At 38.4% G+C, this 22,917-nt stretch overlaps 1 protein-coding gene across 2 annotated transcripts in view; it reads right to left on the minus strand.

The window, feature by feature from the left end:
- The window catches only part of PGR (progesterone receptor), a 105,062-nt gene extending 85,856 nt beyond the window's left edge, over positions 1–19,206 (minus strand). For both annotated transcript variants that reach the window (XM_057552786.1, XM_057552785.1), the window contains exons 1-2: positions 16,826–19,206; positions 15,432–15,583 (exon numbers count right to left, since the gene is read on the minus strand). In XM_057552786.1, coding sequence (XP_057408769.1) covers positions 15,432–15,583; positions 16,826–18,462 — 1,789 coding nt within the window. In that variant the 5' untranslated portion in view covers positions 18,463–19,206. The remainder of the gene's footprint in view (positions 1–15,431; positions 15,584–16,825) is intronic.
- Positions 19,207–22,917: the final 3,711 nt, after the last annotated feature.

Below are 22,917 nucleotides of genomic sequence, written 5' to 3' on the forward strand. Positions count from 1 at the left end.
AAATAACATTTCCTTCACACATCTCAATGCACAGCCCCTGGGGTGGGTGCATCATATTAGAAAACTGGCGGTCTAGTATATTTGGGGAAAAATGGCTCACTCCAGCCCTAATAAATGCTCGTGGCTCTTTCTGCAGTACTTTCTTTCTGGGCTCCTTGCCACACATACTGGACATCACCACCTTCCTTCATTTCCCCAAAGCAACAGGAAGACAGAGTGATTACGTAAAGTGAAAGTTCACTTAAGGTTTCAGGGTAGCTGGAGGTAATGAAAACACAAGTCAGTAAATAATGCCAAATTTGCTGCCAGACATTACCATTCCTAGGGATTTATCAAACATCCCCTATAACAGGGAATTTCTCACGGGCATTTATTTCTCTTTGTACCCTAGCCCTTTACTCTGTTGTTAGGCCCTCTCTCTATTTCCTACCTCTTGCACCAGCGGCCAGCTGACAACCCTCTTAATATTATACTTGTACACAGAGAGGTTCAGTTCTTCACATGTTCATCTCCCTCAACCCCAAGTTTGCTCTGGACTGACCTTTGCATAAAGAAACATTCGCTAAAGTGCTCTGCTTAATGAAAGATCAACCATCGTGGCTCTACTGTTAACAACTCAAAAGCTGCCACAAGCTTTGAAATTATAAAGATTTAAAAAATTGAATATTTTCAGCCAATGCTTACACAAGATTCATACTGCTCCCCTCTTTTCCCAGTCATTAGACACCAGAGTTAGCTGCCCACTATCCTATGCTTCCACAATTCGTAGTTCACACCTCCCCTAAATACTACTAGACTGTATTTAATAATATATTTCTACTTCTTTCTCCCTAGGTTACTAACTTGACTTATTCATTTCTGAGTTTCAATATCTACTACAAATCCTGGTGCAAAGAAGTCACTGAATACATGTTTTTGTTTATAAATGAATAAATGAACAAATAAGTGAATTTATAGTCCAGAATGTCTCAATTCTCAGAAGTTATGCTGTGCACAAAAGATTATATTATTTCAAGATCTGGCAAGTATATTACGTAGCATATAATATATACAATTTGAAATTGAACTACATCTCATAATCTATTTATCAGCTCCACAGGTGTTCCCTCTGACTCAAAGGCATATAACCTCTGTTCAAATCCATTTTGCATGGTGCTCTGAGGATAATCCTCTCTAAACACTACTTTCAACATCACTCCTTTACTTCATAAAATAATCATGTACTTCCTCTTTCTTTAGGTCTGAGTTCCTCTATCTACATTTTTTCCCCAAAAATTCTTCTGTGAAGCTTTGGCTGATCTTGGCTCCCATCTACCCACTGAACCCATTTTTCTGGGCCACCATCCCGGCTCAGTTCCTTAATGCATCATCTCCAGACTGTTCTCATGGGTTTATAGCTTCCCCACCTCAATCCTTCCTATACACTGCTGACATATTAAATTTCCTAAGCTACATATTGGAATATGCCACTACAGTGCTCAAAAATTTTTAGGGGTATCTCATTCTCTACTCAGTTAACTGCCGAACAATACATTTTGTCATTCCACATTTTTTCAACCTTCTGTTTAATAATAATGCTCACCATTCCTCTATCGCAGTGGTACCTAACTTTTTTGGAAAGTGTCACTGATTCCTCTGAAAATCTCCCTTTGAAAATCTCATGAAAGCAATCACCCCAGGCATAAAACCATCAAAATATTATATATAATGACAAAAGATTCTTGGATACCTGACCATGCTCCATGCTTTAGCCAAATTCTGCTTCCGCTCATACTTTCTGTTTGTAACAGCCATTATTACAACTCTTGCTATCAAAATCATGCATTCTCAGCAGTCCATCTAATGTGCTATCTTCCCCACAAAACACATTTTGGTCTCCCTAATTAATTATGATCTTTTTTCCCCTCGAAATCCAAACCACATTCAGTTTATGTTACCTATGTTACACTTTCTTATGAGGTTGTCTTATCTCCCTGATGGAATTAAAAATTCTATGAGGTTAGGTATTATAGTTTATTTATCTGTTGCAGCCTTCTGCAGGACCCAGCATGGTAGTAAAAGTATAGGAAGAATAAATGTCAATAAATGTTTAGTAAATATTTATTGTAATTTTCAGGGCTGCTACATTGCAAAACTCCAGCAGACACTCTGTTCAAAACATCTATGAATTTATTTCTTAGTACATGTCCAAATCTCTTCGCTAAAACCTTTTGAGGATATGTTTCAGAATTCAGAATTGTTTAGATTTTAGATAGTTGAGCAAAACTTCATAATAAAACACATTAATACTTATGCAGAAAAATGTATGAATATTCACACAGCCCATAAAATATGAATTTGGGTCAGGTTCTGCTGCCGAATGAATTCAGATCAGGTCAGATCAGGTAATTACTGACAAGGGACTAAAACAAAACTTTTGTTTGCAGGTCTTTTTGGATACTGAGATCATGATGAGGAATTGTGGGCTTCTGTCAGTTCTTGGTTCCATATAGTCAGGCTGGATTCCTTAATTCATGATGCAGGGAGACCTCAGGCTTTCCTCCTGAATATTTTTGCCTTAAGTGTCACCTTTTGTTGGTCTCTTTCAACTTCCTTGGGTGCCTGAAGGTGAAAAGTGGTGCATTACTGCCACTAGATAGCACTAGGGGAGCAGAGCCCAGCTCATGCTAGGTAGAGCTAGTGTGGAGAGAAGTCAGGCACTAGGTAGATGTGCAAGAGTGGCCTCTTCAGGAAATTCTTGCTTAAAGAACAAAACATATCATCATATCATATCCCAACAGTAAGCAGTTTGGTGTATTTTTTTTTCAGATAGTTTTCTATATATAGTAATATCAAAAGGGTGAACTTATTTTTACCCCAAATGATATTGTTACTTGCTTTTTCACAAAATCATATATTTAAGATGCCTTTTCAATCTGAAATATAGACAGCTAGCTCATTCTTTTTAATGTCACAGTGTATTTTATTGCAAGGGTATATCATAATTTCTTAATCTATTAACAGACATTTGAACTGTTTTCATTTTCTCAGCATTGCAAATAATGTGGTACTCAAAATCTACCTAGAGGTATTTCTACACATTTCTAGAGTTCTTTTAAGGACCAGTTTCTAGAAGTAGAATTGTTGGGCCAAAGTAATGAATACTTTTAATAGATAATATCAAATTTCCCTCCAACTTTCAAATGGCCATTATTCATTGTTTTATCATTCTGACTGTTGGCATGCCCGCTATTATTTTAATCAGTAATAATTATTAGCACATTGAACATTTTTCATCGCTCTATAGACTATGTTTTGTGAATTGTCTTCATATCTTTTGTTCATTTTTCTTTTTGGCTGTTCATCTTTTTTTCTTTGTAAGAACAAAGGTTTGTAAGAACATTCTGCATTTTAGCAATAACATTCTTTTGATTTATACATGTGTTACAAATAGTTTTCCAATGTGTCCCTTGACTTTGCTTTTTGCCTTATAGAAAAAAGTTTGAAATTTATTTATGTAGCAAAATGGACCAAATTTGATTTTGAATTCTGGACTTCATGTCAACATTAGAAAGTTTTGCCATTCCAATATTATAAATACATACCTCCATCTTTTCTTTCCAGGCTTTTGAATCTTTTTCCTTAAAAAAAAAAACACTTAAATTGTTGACCCACCTGAAATTTTTCTTTTGTATAATAAGCCAGTAGTTCCAAGACCATTTATTGAATAACCCATCTGAAAATGAAAGCTTCTTAACTCCTAACCTTTATCTATTTTTTAAAGGTTGTGAATATCCTAGTGTTTCCAATAAATCACCTTTTCTAACCATTACAGGACAAAATAAATAAGCTCTTCCAGCATTACCTACTAGTTTTGGTAAATTACTTAACTCGTGAGTCTCTGCTCAGATACCTAAAAAGTGGGGATAAGAAGAGAAATAATAAATATACAGCATTTAGCATGATTTCTATTACACAGGCCGTCAGTAATGATAGATATTGGTACCTTCTTCCCTGATGCACTTCAGCACTCCAAGTCTGCATCAAAGAATTTAATCAGACACTAAACTGTAGGCTGCCCACAAGCTCCTTGAAATCAAGGACTGTACCTTCTACTGTACAGGCTGCAAGGACTCAGGAAAGAGTAAGAGCATGAGCTCCAGGAATTGAGTTCTGCCCTACTTTTCACTAACTCAATGAACCTTATCTGTAAAATGAGAAAAACAGAACCTGCCTGAAAGGATTGTTCTGAGGGTTAAATAAGTTAGTACATGTAAAAAAACTAGGGGAGTGCCTAAATTTAGTAAACATTTAATAAATAATAACCATTATTTTCACACTTTAATTTTTATGTCTCCTACAAATGTTACACCACAATATTGAGCTCATTGTCCATACTCACTACTTGTTTATTCAATTTCATAAATAACTCACTGTGTCATACAAGAGAAAAATAACATAGGAAGTATTTTTTCCCTTAAAAAATAATGATTATTATTGAGTACTGTGTTTCAAAAAAGATTATACGATTTCTTAAAATGTTGTATAAAGTACATAACACCAAAGGCTGTAGTAGCAGTTGTGAACGAAACCAGAAACCTAAGTTAATTACATTTTTAAAAATTTGGGCATGAAAATTTACTTCTTTGCTTTGTAGAAGTCAAAGTAAAAAGGAAAACACAATAGGCTGATAAATTTGGTGAAGTATGCATTATGTACTTTATTACATGAAGGTCATCTAGAAACAAGAAGGAGATTGTGTTCATCTACCCTTCCACAAATTAGGTAGGTATGGAAGATGACAGAATATGTGATTTTCTAATGTTGTAAATGAGGATAAAACTTAAAAATCCAGGCAAGTAAAAAATTTGTGTTCCTGTTTTGGAGTCTCTGTCTTAAGTATCAATTATTTCAATCAGTCCTTTAAAGAAGTTATTGCTGAAAGATTTCCTACAGTTACTTTGTTTTGCTGACAAAAGATAGAGCTCTATAACTCAGATGTGATTTTCATGTGACAATGTTGATATTCTGTTAGAATACTGAAGAGTTAGATTTGAAATCTTGACCAAATGTTCACCCTATCTTTGCACAGATGTCAAAAAGTTTTCAGCAAATAGAGTCAAGAAACTGTGTAGGATTGGCTCAAGTACCAGAATAAACACTTGACTGCGGCCTGAGGGTTTCCTGTCATAACGCAGCGGTATTGAACGAAAATGTTGGCAGAGAATTCTTTGTTCAAATAAAATCTTAAGTGGAAGAGTCAACCAAGTAAACAGACAAAAGCGGAGCTCTTCTGGGCTAAGAATGAATGGGACTGAGTTAAGGAGCAAAACTTGAAAACCAGTCCCCCATAAAATATCATGTTTTTGTTTGAAAAATTATAAAGTAATTAATATTTGTTCAAGTACAAAACAATCTGGAGAGACAGTGTAGAAGCACACAAAACATAGAAGTTGGAGTCAGATGCCCTGTGTTTGAATCTTGGTCCCTACACTGTGTAGTGACCTTTCTGTATACTCACCAGTGAAGTACAAATAATGAGAGTACCTCCACCTTATGGGACTTTTGGAGGAATTAAATGACTTAATATAGTAAAGCACTCAGAACAGTGCCTGGTCATAAGCAAGTGTAAGTGCAGTGTTTGTTAAATGAATAAGCTTCTCACACAACATTAGGATATAATAGTGGAAAAAACTCCAATCCTTCTAGATTTCTCTAACTGAACCCTAGGGTGGATCATGCATGGCTTTGGCATAACTCATATCAATGTATTCTCATGTTCACTAATTGATTGACAGGATTTTTGTTTTTGTTTTTGTTTTCTTCTTGGTTTTGTACATGTCAAAGACATGAACTGCATACACATTCATCTCTGTATTCCCAGCACAAGTAACTTTTAAATGCAGTAAGTATCAATACATGTATGTGGAGTGAATAAATTAATGAATTAAATCATTTTAGCAGCACGAAGCAAGCTAATCATTTAATTCATTTAGATTTATTTTAGAGTATCAAAATACTTAATTATATTCTAGAAAGAGGAGTAAGGCATGTACCCAAGCAGACAAGAACAAAAAGTGCTTACTCAAGTAATGGCAATGCTAAGAGGGTTTCTATTTTATAAAGTATTATGTAATAGTTAAAAGAACAAGCTAGGAATATATATCAATATACAGGGCTTGGCTTCAAGTCATTGTTTCATGAAAAAAATGAGGAGTGATACACAAATTGTGATATATGATACCATTTATGTATCAACATATCTAAAACAACATATTACACACATATACACAAAATTGTAAAAAACTGAGATAGAGGTATAGAAGAATGGTAGGGAAGGGAACAGATTAGAGGTATTGATAAAGAGAATTTAAGTCTCATTGGTGATGTTTCGATTTTTTTTAAGGCGAATGTATTGTTGCACTACTTGAGTACTTAAAGTACAACAACTTAAAGGCTGGAAAAGGGCACTGTTAGCATTGGCATGGATGTCTTCATACCAATACTTCCCCTTCATGTTCCTGCAGTAGGATTAAGAACCCTACATAACCAAATATTGAGCTGATGATACCAAAAGCCATCTTTCTCACCATTTCTTTTCAGTAAAGCGGAGGCTTATATCAATGGATCATAATGCAAAATTGTGCTTAAAACCAGCTTACTACTCAGGCTAAATACTAAACTGAGAGACCTGCAGCTTGAGAATAAATTATCCAATTTATTATCTATTAATAATAGTATTTATCATTATTTATAGAGTTTAGAAGTGAAGTCCAGTGAATTACTACATGTTTATTTTTAGAGTAACAGGAAAACTGCCATAGGGTTGACTCTATGGAGAGAAAATTAAATTAAATAAGATTATTGGCAAATTGTCTTCTCAAGAGCCCAAATATAAATCAAAGACATTATGGTGGAAGGGACTGTTGGATAATGTTGTGGACTAAAAAAGATGGAGAAAGCACTATAGAGCTCTAAAGACAGCAAAAATAATTCATGAGTTTGTCCAAAAAAAAATTTAACAAACAAAGGAGACTTCAAAGCAAGGGAAGTTATTAGGCATAAAGAGGGGCATTACATAATGATAAAGGGGCCAATTTTCCAAGACGACATAACACTTCTTAATGTGTATGCATCTAACAACAGATCATCAAAATTTTGTGAGGTAAAAATGATAGAACTGCAAGGAGAAATAGATAAGTCCACTATTATTGTTAGCCACTTCAACACCTCTCTATCGGAAATAGAACCAGCAAGCACAAAATCAGTAAGGACATAGTTGAACTCAACAACATCAACAGTCAACTAGACATAACTGACATCTATAGACTACTTCATCCAACACAGCAGAATACACCTTCTTCTCAAGCTCACATGAAATATTCATCAAGATAAACCACATAAAACACACCATAACACTAGGCCATAAAACACACCTTAACAACTTTAGAGAACAGAAATCATTCAATGTCTGTTCTTAAGCCACAAAGAAACTAAACTAGAAATCAATAACAGAAAGACAACTGGAAAATTTCAAAGTACATGGGGATTTAACAACACACTTTAAATAACACATGATTCAAAGAAGAAATCTCAAGAGAAATTTAAAAGTATTTTGAACTAAATGAAAATGAAAACACAAATACCAAAATCTATGGTATACATCAAAAGCAGTGCTTAGAGGGAAATTTTTAGCATTAAATATATTAGAAAAGAAAATATTTTGCATTAAATATTATATTAGGAAAGAAAAAAGATCTAAGCTCTATCTTCTAAACTTTCACCTTAGGAAACTAGAAAAAAAGAGTAAATTAAGCCATATGAGTAGAAGAAAAGAAATAATAAATTAGATCAGAAATCAATGAAATTGAAAAGAGGAAATGAATAAAGAAAGTAAACAAAACCAAAAGCTGATTCTCTGAAAAGATCAATAATATCAATAAGCCTCTAGAGAGGATAACCAACAAAAAAAGAGAGAGGACACAAATTACTAATATCAGAAATGAAAGAGGAGACATCACTATAGATTCTATGAACATTAAATGAACAATAAAGAATACCATGAACAACTCTATTCTTACAAATTTGATAACCTAGATGAAATGGACCAATGCTTTGAGAGTCACAATCTGCCAAAACTCAAATGAGAAAAAACAGACAATCTGAATAGGCCTTTATCTATTAAGGAATTTGAATCAATAATTAATAACTTTCCAAAACAGAAAGCACCATGCCCAGATGGGTTCAATGATGAATTCTACCAAACATTTAAGGAAGAAATTATACCAATTCTCTACATTCTCTTTCAGAGATGAAAACAGAGAGAATGCTTCCTAACTCATTCTATGAGGCCAGCATTATACTAATACAAAACTAGACAAAGACATTACAAGAAAAGAAAACTATAGACTAATATCTCTCACGAATATAGACGCAAAAAACCTCAACAAAATCTTAGCAAATCAAATCCAAAAAAGTGTAAAAATGAATTGTACATCATGACCAAATGAGATTCAACCCAAGTATGCAAGACTGGTTCAACATTTGAAAATTAATGTGTTCCATCACATTAACAAGCTAAAAAAGAAAAATCACTTGATCATATCAACAGACGAAGAAAAAGCATTCGACAAAAGCCAACAATCACTCATGAAAAATCTATTAGTGAACTAGAAATAGAGAGGAACTTTCTCAACTTGATAAAAATATCTACAAAAAACCTACAGCTAATGTCACACTTAATGGTGAGAAGCTAGAAGACTTTCCATTAGATTAGGAACAAGCCAAAGATATCTCCTCTCATCACTCATTTTCAACACTGTAGTGGAAGTCCTACAAATGCAATAGGACAAAAAAAGAATATGAGATATACTCATTGCGAAGAAAGAGATAAAACTGTCTTTGTTTGCAGATGATATATTCTCCTATGTAGAAAATCCAAAAAGAATTGACAGAACAACTCCTGGAAGAAATAAGCAATTATAGCAAGGTCACAGGATACAAGACTAATATACAAAAGTCAGTTGCTTTCCTATGTACCAGAAATGAATAAGTGAAATTTTAAATTAAAAACACAATACATTTACATTAGCACCCCCAAAAAATGAAGTACTTAGGTATAAATGTAACAAAATATGTATAAGGTTTATATGGGGAAAACCATAAAACTCTAATAAATGGGCTAAAAGAACTAAATAAATGGGGAGATATTCCATGTTCATGGATAGGAAGATTCAATATTGTCAAGATGTCAGTTCTTCCCAAAACGATCTACAGATATAAGCCCAATCAAAATCCCAGAAGGCCATTTTATGGATATTAACAAAAGATTCTAAAGTTTATATGGAGAGGCAAAAGACCCAAGATAGGAAACACAATATTGAAGTTGGAGGACTGACACTACCTGACTTTAAGACTTATGATAAAGCTACAATAATCAAGACATTGTGGTATTGGTGAAAGAACAGACTAATAGATGGATGGAACAGAATAGAAAGCCTAAAAATAGAACCACATAAATATAGTCAACTTATCTTTAACAAAGGAGTAAAGGCAATACAATGGAGAAAGGACAGTTTCTTCAACAAGTAGTGTTAGAACAACTGGACACCTATATGCAAAAAGTGAATCTAGACGCAGACATTACACCCTTTACAAAAATCCACTCAAAATGGATCACAGAACTAAATATAAAATGCAAAACAATAAAACTCCTAAAAGAAAGATAACATAGGAGCAAAACCAGATGACCTTGAGTTTGGTGATAAATTTTTAGATATAATACCAAAGTCATAATCCAGGAAAGAAAGAACTGAGGAACCAGATTTCATTAAAAGTAAAATTTTCTGCTATGTGAAAGACACTGCCAAGAGAATAAAGAGACAGAGTGGGACAAAATTTTTGCAAAATACATATCTGATAAAGCCTGTTATCCAAAATATACAAAAAACAAAAAACAAAAAACAAAAAATCCTCTTAAAACTCAACAGAAAGAAAACAACCCAATTAAAAAATAGGCCAAAGACCTTAACAAACACTTCACCAAAGAAGATATACAGATGTCAAATAAGCATATGAAAACATACTTCACATAATTTGTCATCAGGGAAATTTAAGTCAAAACAATAATGAGCTACCACTACACACCTATTAGAATGGCCAAAATCTAAAGCACTGAGAAACACAAATGCTGGCAAGGACGTGAAACAAGAGGAACTCTCATTTATTGAGAGTGGGACTGTAAAATGGTACAGCCACTCTGGAAGACAATTTGGTGGTTTCTTACAAAACTAAACATACTCTTACCAAGCAATTGCACTCCTTGCTATTTGCCCTAAGGAGTTGAAAATTGATGTGCACACAAATACCTGCAGACAGATCTTTTATAGCAGCTTTATTTGTAATTGCCAAAACCTGGAAGCAACCAAGATGTCCTTTAGTAGGTGAATGGATAAATAAACTGTGGAATATCCAGACAATGGAATGTTATACAGCACTAAAAAGAAATGAGCTTTTCACATGCAAGAAGGTTAAATGCATATTGCTAAGGGAAAAACCTAATTTGAAAAGGCTTCCTACTGTATGATTCCAACTACATGACATTCTGGAAAAGGCAAAATACTATGGTGACAATATAAATATTAGTGGTTGACAGGAGTTGGGGAGGAGGAAGGGACGAATAGGCAGAGCACAGAGGATTTGGAAGGGCAGCAAAAATACTCTGTATGATACTCTTAACCATGGATACATGTCATTATACATTTGTCCAAACCCAATGAATGTTACAAAACCAAGAATGAACCCTAATGTAAACTATGGACTTCGGTGATTATGATGTGTCGATGTAGGTTCATCAGTTGTACCACTCTGGTGGAGGACTGTGATAATAGGGGAATCTATGTATGTGTCATGGCAGGAGGTACATGGGAAATCTCTGTACCTTCCTCTCAATTTTGCTGTAAACCTAAAATTGCTCTAAAAAATAATAAAACCTTTAAAAAATTTGAATGTTCATTGTTTCTGTTTTGGAAGTCATACCAGGGAGAATGATGCTGCCAAGTCAGTTTTCATTTTTAGACTATGACACCAACTCTACTCAACTTCAGAAAGAAATATGTTTTTCTTAAAAATACTTCATTTCTATTCAGTTTCTTCTGTGGTCTGCTTATGATGGTGTCTTTCTAATTCCAAAAGACTTTTCCCACCATCCCCAGCTTCTGTCAGAAGGGTCAATTCTCTAGTTGTCCAGGCATAACCCATTCATTTAGCACATCTATAACTTGATACCTGAATACTAATTGATAGAATGTCCCTTCCCTCCACTACACTAAAAACTCCACTAGTGCTGCAGCCAGTTAGGTCTGTCCTGTTTTACTGCTTTTCAACTAGCACCTAGCATAGTGCCGGGCATACAGCAGATGCTCAATAAATATTTGGTTAATTAATACATGAACAAAAAGTTAGATGAACATAGAGTAAATTATGCTAAGTGAAATAAGCCAGACAGAGAAAGACAAATACCACATGGTATCAGTTACATGTGGAATCAAAAAAATAAGTTGAATTCATAGAAACAGAGAGCAGAGAAGTGGTTACCAGGGGCTGGAGGATGGGGAAATAGGGAGAGGTTGGTAAAAGGATACAAACTTTCAGGTATAAGGTGAATAAGGTCTGAGGAGCTAATGTATAACATCGTGACTATAATAGATAACATTGTACAGTACTGTATAATTGAAATTTGCTAGGAGAGTAGAACTTAAACATTCTTGCCAAAAAGAAAGGCAAATAAGTGAGGTGATAGATACGTTAATTAACTTGATGGGGGGGGAATTCTTTTACCATGCACATATACATCAAATCATGACATTGTACACTTTAAATATCTTACAATTTTATTTGTCAGTTATACCTCAATAAAGATAGAAAAAATGAGGCTAACAATGTAATATAATTAAAAATCCATCAATACTTACTTAGCCTAGTGTCTTCTAAATCATATGTTTCAACTGTATTACAATATTTCCCAACCATATTCCATCAAATGTATTCACTACAAATGCTGTCACAGTGTAAAACATGCAAAGAATAATAGCTTGGCATCATCTGTTATGACTGGTTCATTTAGCAAACAGTTATATACTAAATGTTCAGTATATCCCTAGCACTGAGCTAGTACAGATGTAAGCCAGTGAGAAATGATCTTTTCCTTCTTAATACAAGGCCAGTAGCCTGCATTTATAGGACTGGCAGGTCATGATGACTTCTCCTTGAAAGGTATTAAGGCAATTTCTGACCACTTCCTGGTTCAGTCCTAGTATTAGTAAAGGAATGCAATGGGCTATTCAACCAATTACTTTTTGGCTAATTCATTTTTTTCTTTTTTTTCTCTCAGCTTAAGAGAGATCATTTCTCCCCACCCCATACCCCTACTTCCTGAGTGGTATCTTTTTTCTCTGCCTCTTCTCTTTTCTGTCTCATACCAAGGGAAATCCAGTTTTCCTGGGTGACTTCTTCATAGGCATTATTGTCTCCCACTTCTAACTTGGAGGAGAGGTGGGGAAACTGCCTCTTGGCCCCTAACTGTGTCTTCTCATTGCTGCCTTAAATGTGGAGTTAGTATCACCCATCCATTTACGCCACACACTTCTAATCACCCTTGATCTTGAATTCTCCATTAGGATTCATTTTTACCTTCCTAGATGTTTTATCACTTGGCTCACATTGTTTTCCTCCAACCCTCTATTGTTTCTTTTTGGAATTTAAACTGAATTTCCTATTATGAGAAAGGAAGTATAGTGGTGGAGGGCACAGATTCTGGAGTCACTTCTTAACTGTGATTAAGGCAATTTAACATCTCTGAACCTCAGTTTCCTCTTTTGTAAATTGAAAGTAATAATAATGTCTACATTATAAGGCTTAAATGAGTTAAGACCCATAAAACACTTAGTCACTGGCACATAGAAAGCACTCCCGAATACCAGTATTATCATTATCCTTGGTAACATTAATATCCATATTTTTGACTATTAACTTTCAATTTCTGGACATGTTGGCATCCACACATAGTTCTACCTTGAAGCAGCTTATCACACAGCCTTACTTTAAGATTTCAAACCTGGTATTTTTCTCCAATTACAAAAATTCTTCTCCTCATCTTTCTCACTCTTGAAAACTCCCAGAACATTCTATTTTCTTGCCTTAAATCACTGATTCAAGCAAGCACTGGCAATCAAACTTCCTAATCTTTAACTCTAATAATTTTCTAATACGAATCTTCGAGTCTTAGTCAGTCTAATCTTAATCTCTTCACTCTTCCTTGAACATATACACTTACAAGCTCTCCTCAATGTCCAGAGATCAATAATCTTACTTGTCCTTTAATAGCCAAATGAATGATTTATCAACATCTATCTTGAGCTCCTCTTTGTAAATATTGCTGAATAAAGGTACTTCGTTTCTATTACTCAAAACTAAAACAGAACCACGCCAACAGTAGTGGTCCAACAAATGCTTTCTAAGAGTAAATTTGGGAAGACTTCCTTTATGTTTAGGATGCTATTCTGATGATAATGATGTGAAAGCATTTGTATTTTAATTAGAGTATTCTTGGTGCTATATGCACTTTTGAAGTATCTTTCAAGAATGAAGTAGCATTTGTCATATATCTACTTTTGCATACCATCTCTGATTTATAAGGATTGCAATTAAAGAAAATCTAACCTGTGTTGACTAACAATCAGCTACCGACTAGCTGTATGCTCTTTAGAAACTCATTATGTCTTTGGGACTTGTGTATCTGTAAAATGAGGGAGCTGGGCAAGAATAAACTGGCTTTTAGAGGACTCCAAGGGGGTCATTCACTTAAGAATTAGACTAAGGAGACTGTAAGCATAAAGAAAATCATATTAATGCGGGGGGGAATGGTCAAGAAACCAGAACCAAAGTCAGACGGGACTAGTAATTCTAATTACGCACCAGAGAATTGACTCTTCCACACAAAGGACTTCAAACTGTAACTATGACTAAATGATGTCAGTTGGAAAGTTAAGGCTACTGTCAGTTGTCCCGTTTTCTCACATAACCTCTTGTCACAGTACCTCAACTAATTTAAAATGCAATTAAAACCCCCTGAAGCTGAATACATATGTTCAACATCAGTTAAATACATTCATCCTTTGGGGAAAACAATCATGTTCTAGAAATACACAAAGCGATTATTTTTTATGAAGAATTAATTTCAGTAGGAGGGGTACACATACCATTAATAAATAGTTGGGAATCATTTTCATCAAAAGGGCATAGCAGTTGTAAAGAATTATATGTTAGCTATCTACAGGGATAGTGAATTTTTTTGTTAAATGTCTTTTGGGTTAATATTCTTTTGGTGTAAATGTGTATTAAATATGCATGTCAACTCCTTTGAACTCTCCGTTAAGGTTAAAAACTCCCCACTCCCTCCTTTCCTGCTCATAAGTAGAGGGCTTTTGAAATTAGAGAATTCACAAACAGGGAGCAAAAATGCAGACATTCAGATCTTTGGTTCCTTGTCTAGGTGTGATATCAGAACTCCAGAGAGAACCCTAAACTCATGTCAGCTTGTTATAAAATACACTTATTGCTAGAATTCAAATGTGAAATGATGTTTAAATGTATTTCTGTCTTCAGATATAAATGTGTTTGGCTGCTTAGAGTTTAGTGTAGATAGAAAGAGAAATTAAAACATATATTCTATGAAAGTTCAAGTCTGAAATACACTATGCAACTCAATCCAAAATCATTAGGTAAATATGTAATTTAGATGATTTTAAAAACATGAAAGCCTTACTTAAAGCAACATACTTCTTCAGAAATTATATAACTGATGTCTAAATTTTTCTTTTGCTTTAAACTGTTTACACCTATTTCCTATACACTTACAAAAATATACTAAACAAAAAGGGAACTTTTAAACTTTGTTTAGAATTACCATTATATAATTATTAAATAAACATGCATGTAGGGAAAAGACAAAATGATGTAGAAAATTTGTAACTGCATCATATATATATGTACATATAGAATCTTGACAACTTTTACCGTTTTTCTTTTGAAAGAAAATTTTAATTTGGTATATATTATATATAATATATATGATAGAAATGTAAAAATACAATCAGAACAAATCTGTTTCTTTAAAGTTAAATAGTTAATGAACAATGTTCGCATTGTTCCCAAGATTAGTATGACTTGTGTCTAATATTAAAAGCGTTAGTCAAATAGTATGCAATTATAATATCCAACCCCATTCAATATGATTATAAATAAAATATATATTGTTAAAACATCATCATATAAGTTATACGAAAATATCACCATTTCTTAGAGGAAGCAAGGGCTGATTAAAATCTATAAAATATTAGATGGTCTCCATTTACAATTAAACCAACAAGAAAGGATCGGGGAAAGGAGCCTACCTTCCATTGCCCTTTTAAAGAAGACCTTACAGCTCCCACAGGTAAGGACACCATAATGACAGCCTGATGCTTCATCCCCACAGATTAAACAAATCTTCTGAGGTAATGACTCGAAGCTGTACTGTGGGCTCTGGCTGGCTTCTGAATCCGGCCTTGAAATGCAAAACAAAGTACTCCATTTATTTTTAGGTGCACCACTATCTAATACTAAAGTTTTCTTAATCCAGAATTGACAGAGTGAAAGGGTTTTTAGAAAATAGAACCGAATACACTTGAAAGACATGCAAACTAAACTTGATGTACTACCTGTGACTGGATTCATCAGACTGGCAAAGTTATTAGCCTTTCATCAGGAGCACCAACACGAAAGAAAAAGAATTAATATATAATTTTATATCCAGAAAAACATATTTCTACAAAACTCCTTATAGAGAATCAATTCAGTCTTTGACAAATCAAATGTTTTGACCTTGTACGCTGGGTAACGATAAACGTGGTTTTGCTTTAAGAGTACAATCATACTTAGAGATGTTATTGAGTTTTTAAAACTCAACTCTGTAATTAAACAAGAATAGGTGTTTGTCATTTTAAAGTATTGTTCAGTATACTGCCACTGTTTTGACTATTCACAAAACAAGATTCCAAACCGAGAGCATTTTTTTCTTTTTTCTTTAAAATTCCATTACTCCCGTAGGTAAATTAAAATGTTTTTTAAAACCTGTGTGAAAAAAAGTTGCAGCGAACTCGAAACAATATTAGAATACAAGGTACTGCAGTGCTTGATGTTTCAATCCATAATGTAAACATATTACACATAAATTAATTTTAATCTTGAGATTCGTATGAAAATGAAGCGGTTGAGTGTCCAGACCCCTGAGACGGTTCTGCTTTGGGTTCTGGCCCGCTACCCAACATCCAGTGCCACCCCTCCCGGGAGAACGGGGCGTTAATGTCTCCTCTCCAAGACAGACATTCCCAGTAATCGTCCTTCTACGAAGAAAAGCATTTTATAAGGCCCCCGACTCGCCGCACCCCTTCCGCTCCGCGGGGCTACAGCGGACCTAGAGTGACGCTGCACTTTTAGAAATCACGGCTGGTCTCGTCTTGGGATCGCGCAGATCTTAAAAGTTTAGAAACCTATTTTCGGGGAGGTACGCTCCGGAAACAGCATATTCTGCGCCCCCTTGGTGTCCCCCCAAAAAATGAGGAGAAGAGGTAAGGAAAAGGAAGCCAACCTGCGCTGTGCCCCGCCCCGGCCACCCACCCCTCGCGGCTACTCGGGGGAGCCGGAGCCGGAGCCGGAGCCGGGCGCTGAGGGCCGGGAGCTGGCGGCGGCCAGCGGCCGCACCGCTATTCTCGCGACGCGCCGGGCGCGCCCCGCCCCGGGCCCTCACCTCAGGTAGTTGAGATAGGGCTGGTAGACCTGCGGCAGGCCCTCCTTGAGCACCGCGGCCTGGTAGCCGAGCTGCGGGAGCCCGTTGAGGCCGAGCGGCGGGTAGAGCGCTGGGGCCGCCCCGGCGGCGGCGGCGGCCGAGGCCGAGGTGGACGGCAGGCCGTCCCGCGGCAGCAGGCAGGCGCCTGCGCCCGGCCCCTTGCAGGGGGGCGGCGCGAACGGGCCCTGCTGGGGCGGCGCGCCCTCCGCCTTGTACAGGATGCACTCCAGGGTCGACCCCGACGAGGACGCGGACGAGACAGACGCACCGAGAGGTGCGCCGACGGCCGCCCCTTCCCCGGGTCTGGACGACGGCGCTCGCGTAGGCAGAGCCGGCGGCGCCAGCGGGAAATCCGGGAAGACGGCGGGGTTGGTACCCGCCACCAGGTACGGCCGCGGGGAGCGCGCGGCGGCCTCGGCGCCTTCCTCCTCCTCCTTGATCTTCAGGGCGGGCGGCTGGAAGTCTCCATAGAGCGGGAATGCGTCGTCCTTGGGCTCGGCGTCGGGCTGGTACGCGCAGTCGGGGAAGTCGCCGGCCGCGATCTGGGCGGACGAGGCCGAGGGCGGGCACCGCGGCGGGGCAAAGGCGCTGACAGCCGCGGCCCCGCCGTCATAGTTATCCCCCTCTAGCAGCTGCCGGGTGCGGGCGGCCAGGAAGGCCGAGTTGAGCGGCAGGATGGGCACGTGGATAAAATCCATCACCGTAGTGGCCAGCGGGGAGCGCCCGGGCGCCGCTGGCGCGTCGTGCTCCGCCAGGGCGACCCTGGGCTCCGTGAAGCGGGAATCTTCCTTGGGGACCAGGGCGACGCCTCCTGCGGCCGACCCTGGAGCAACGGTCGCGGCTCCTCCTCCGGCCGCCGGGCCTCCCGCAGGCCGGAGTTTGCCCTTCAGAGGTGGACCCACGGAGCCCTCGGACTCGGAGCCATCCTCCTCCTCTACCTCCACCACAGCGGGCTGCGGAGAGGGCTTCACTGCGGCCCCGGGCCAGTGATGGCTCCCGGCCGTCGGGGGCAGCAGCTGCCGGGACGGTGCCAGGCCCCTGGGCAGCACTTTCTGGGCAGCTGCCGTCCCGGAGCTGTCACCAGCCTTGCCTTCTGGTCGGCTCATGAGCGGGGGCAATACCCCCTGGGTGGCAGGGGCAGCCCGGGCGTCTTGGGGAAGCTCGGGGCTGAAGAGGCACCAAGGGCTGGTGCCCTCGCAGACGGGCGGGCTGGCGTGGCTCTGCCCAGGACCCGAGGGCGCCAGTAGCGTGTCCAAGACACTGTCCAGCAGTCCGCTGTCCTTTTCTGGGGGTCTAGAGGTGCCACCTCCAGCACCCTCTGTGGCTTCAACTCTGGAATACGCCCCCTCCACGTCTGACAGTGACTGCTGGTCCTGAGTCTTCCCGTCTGGGTCCTGACCCTGGCAGGGCCGAGGGAAGAGCAGCCCGTCCAGGGAGAGGGGTATGACCGAGGCTGCAGGCGACGCGTCCGAGGTCTCGCTCGCCTGAAAGGGGCCTGTGTCCCGGCGTCCCAGCAGAGGGGATCCGACCTGGGTGGGGGAGGACGCTCTGCCCGCCACGTGGGGAGCCCGGGGATCCTTTGCCTTCCGCTCAGTCATGACGACCTGGACTCCCCTTTTCTCCTCCCCTGTCTCTGGGGAGGAGGGATAGGGGAAGGACGAGGGGGTGTCAGGAATACAAGAGCAGCGGGGGGAGGAAATAGGTGTTGAATTTGGCTGGACCGGACGGTGGAGAGGGGGGTGAAATCTCCACCTCCTGGGTCGGAAGGGGGCGGCACCGATCAGCTACTGCCCTTGCCCTCGGTCCGGTAGGCAGGGGAGGGGTGGCAGTTGCTCCGTCCTTGAGGCAGGTGGGGAGAGCAGGCGAAGGCAGTTGTAGGGATCTCGCTTCCTGACTGGGAGAGTTCTCCAAGAGAGTTCCCCGACTTCAGTCTGCGGACAGGAGACGCAGAGTACTCACAAGTCGGCACTCGAGTGGCGGCGGCTTCGAAAGCGATGCAAAGCGGCTCTCTCTCTCGACTGTTTCTCCCGCTTCAGTGCCGTGTTGCTCCCAATACCCGACTGCATTCCACTTCCCTTCTCACTAAAACCCTGGGGCTACTTTGGCCTCTCGGCAGAGCCCATCCTCAGGAACAGCCTTGTTTCTGCCGGCTGCCTATAGCTGGCGACAACCATCTCTGCAGCTCTCACATTTCTCGGCAGTCCGGGGGGACGAAACGCCTGTAGTTGCAGATTCCACTCAAATGCCAAGTGAAACTAGTTCTCACTGAGAATGCTGCTCACACACCAGACCCTCGCTCACTCAAATATTACTAGGCTTAACTGGAGTAGTGACAGCCAGTAGACTAGCCCCACCGCTTTCTAACAACGCCTCCTCCCTATCTGGAGGCCCCGCCCAAAGTCCCTCCCTGCCCCAATTATGGACCAGATCTGAAATTGTGGAGTTGGTATTTCCAACCGCTAGTCTGAATAACAGGTACTGTGGGATGGAACTTCATAAGCATATTAGATTTTGTACGACCAATTAAGAATTATGCCCAATCTAACTGGAAAAGCGAATGGATTCTATCAGAACCTGAATTCTCAGGATTTCAGTTTTGTAAAGATTTTACATAGAGGAAAATATTTGGCTATGTGTATTATTTTTTAGAATAAACGTATCAAGGATGATCCTGAATAACGTGAAAGAGATTTTCTCTCTTATGACTTCCATAAAAGTGAGTATTTTCAAATTTTTCTTGCTACAGACAACATGTCCTGCTCCTCGTGAACAATCCTCAATGTGGCAGAGAAATTTGGGAGTGGGAGATGGTTGATAACACTTACCTACGTGTACAGGAAGTTTGGATGTTGTGTGTCACACTTTGATTTGTCCTAAGGAATGCATTCCAACTTTTAACACATAGCACTTTAAGGAAAGTTTTCTTTAGCTCCAGCTTATATCCTGTGCTACATTGTAAATTCCTCAATAGAGATGTTAAATTGTATTTTTCTCCCCTCAGCGTTCTTATTCTTAAAAATAATCTTTGAGTTTTTTAAGCAGATCACCTCTTGCCTCCTAAGATATGGTAGAGGGGGAGTAGTGCAATATATTTGAGATACAGAGTTATAAGGTAACAATCTCTGTGCTGAACCCAAGACCGTTGGGTATCCTGACATCATCTTAAATATACCATGTTCAAAAGTGAATTAATCATTTGGAAAATTCCTCGAAGTTCTGTCTGTGCTGTTGCCCCACATATTCTCTCAGCCAGGTATAGAGAATACACTGGAAGACTCCAAGACTCCAGGATGGGCAGAGCTACTAGAGGTAAGGAGCCTGGATTCCTGAATCACCTGGGGAGGGTCTACATGAGTGACAAATACATTTTATCATGTTAGGCCACTGGATTTTGGAATCCATTGTTCCAGCCATTAGCTTACTCTGACTGACTAATTTTAAATATAAAGGAGTTAGGCGGGTAGAGGAGGGGTGAAGAGAACTCCAGGAAGCAGATAGAGTATGTTCACAGGACATCAAATAGGAAGACATAATACGGGGACTGCAAGGAGGCCATTATGGATAGAACATAGAGTACATGTGGGAATGGAAGAGGATAAGGCTAGAGAGATGAACTAATTTATTATTATTAATACTGTTATTGTTGCTTTTGGGCTTCCCTTTTCCAATCTATTTTAAACCACTTAACATGCTTTATTGGATATAATTCACATACCTTAGAGTTCACCTGTTTTAAAGTTACAATTCAATGGTGTTTAGCATATGCACAGTTGTATAACTATCACCACTATTAATTTTAGAACATTTACATCACCCCAAAAAGAAACCCCACACCCATTAATAGTCACTCCTCATTTTCCCTTAAAACCTTTCAACAGCCTCTGAATCTACTTTCCTTCTCTCTGCATTTGCCTATTCTGGACATTTCATATAGAATCATACCATATGTGTTCTTTTTTGCTGGCTTCTTTCACTTAACATAATGTTTTCAAGGTGCAGCCACATGGTTGCATGTATCAGTACTTCACTCCTTTTTATTGCTAAATAATATTTTATTGTATGGATATACTGTTTGATTATCCATTTAGCAGTTGTTGGACATTTGGGCTGTTTCTGCTTGTAGGCTATTATGAATAATGTTGCTATTAACATTCATGTACAAGTTTTCGTGTGAACATATATTTTCATTTCTCTGGCATATATACCTAGGATTAGAATTTCTGGGTCATATGCTAACTCTAGGTTTAACCTTTTGAGGAACTGCAGACTGTTTTCCGAAGTGACTGGACATATGACATGTACACCTGCAGTGTAGGAAGGTTCCAATTTCTCCACATCCTCAGAAACACCTGTTGTTGTCTTTTTATTATAGCCCTCATAGTGTGTGTGAGTGAAGTATTATTTCACTTTGCTTTTGATTTACACTTCCCTGATGATTAGTGCCATCGAATCTGTAGATTTTGTAGAATCTGGATAGCACGGCCAGGTAGTCTTCTATGACTTTTACATGTGTTAACTTATTTAATCCTTCAACAGTCCCATGAAGTAAGTACTGTTATCTGCATTTCATAGTTGAGAATACTGAAGCTCAGAGTTTCCCAATATTATTAAGATAATAAGTAGTATAGCCATATTTGATCCCAGGCAGTCAAATACCTCAAATACCAGACTTCTTAGGAGTGTGATTTTTAAATAGCAAATGGCTCAGAATGTGGGTTCCAGGTTGCTGTAGCCATAAAATTGGCACTAAGTCTCATTTTAAATGACAGACTATATTTGGCTTAATTTTGATTGACTATAAAAATTCCCTCAAACCAGACAAGTCTGACTAGGATATTTCCATAAGATTGAAAGTCTTGAAGTAAGGAAACAATAATAAAGATGCTCAGCATATCCTAAATCACCATTATGCCATGAAATTTGATGCTGGGTGATTAGCATTGTTGGCACAAGAATTCCCTAAAATATGAATCTTTGAGTGAAACAAAGTCACTAGTTAAATATACTGGTTAAAAATAGAATTACCATATGATCCAGTAATTCCACTCTTGGATATTTATCCAAAGAAAACACAGACACTAATTAGAAAAGATATATGTACCCCTATGTTCATTGCAACATTACTTACAATAGCTAAGATATGGAAGCAACCTAAGTGCCCATTAATAGATGAATGGATAAAGATGAAGGTGTGATATATATATATAAGTATATATAAATAATAGAATATTACTCAGCCATAGAAAAGAATTGAATCTTGCCATTTGCAACAACATGGATGAACCGTGAGGGCATTATGTTAAGTGAAATAAGTCAGACAGAGAAAGACAAATACTGTAAGATTTCACTTATATGTAGAATCTAAAAGAAGAAAACAAATGAACAAACATAATAAAACAGCAACAGAGTTATAGACACAGAGAAAAAACAGGTGGTTGCCAGAGAGAGGGGGATGATGGTGATGGGGTATGATAGAAATAGGTGAGGGAGATTAAGTGGTACAAACTTCCAGTTGCAAAATATATGAGTCAGGGATATGAAATGCACAGTGTGGGGAATATAGTAATTATGTAATATTTTTGTATGGTGACATATTGTAACTAGACTTATCATGGTGATCATTTCGAAATGTATAGAAACATTGAATCACTATGTTGTGTAACAGGAACTAACATAGTGTTGTAGGTCAATTATACTTCAAAAACAAACCAACAAACAAACAAACTCATATAAAAAGAGATCAGATTTGTGGGTACCAGAGGCAGGGGGATGTGGAATTGGATGAAAGCAGTCAAAAGGTACAAACTCCCAGTTATAAGATAAATAAGTACTAAATAATGTACAACATGATAAATATAATTAACACTGCTTATGTATGAAAGTTGTTAAGCAAATAAATCCTGAGTTCTCATCACAAGGAAAAATATTTTTTTCTATTTCTTTAATGTTGTATCTATATAACATGTGGATGTTCATTAAACTTATTGTGATAATCATTTCATGAAGTATGTAAATCAAAGCATTATGCTCTACACCTTAAACTTATACAGTGC

This window comes from Balaenoptera acutorostrata, chromosome 9, assembly GCF_949987535.1.
Source record: "Balaenoptera acutorostrata chromosome 9, mBalAcu1.1, whole genome shotgun sequence".
Classification (NCBI taxonomy): Eukaryota; Metazoa; Chordata; class Mammalia; order Artiodactyla; family Balaenopteridae; genus Balaenoptera; species Balaenoptera acutorostrata.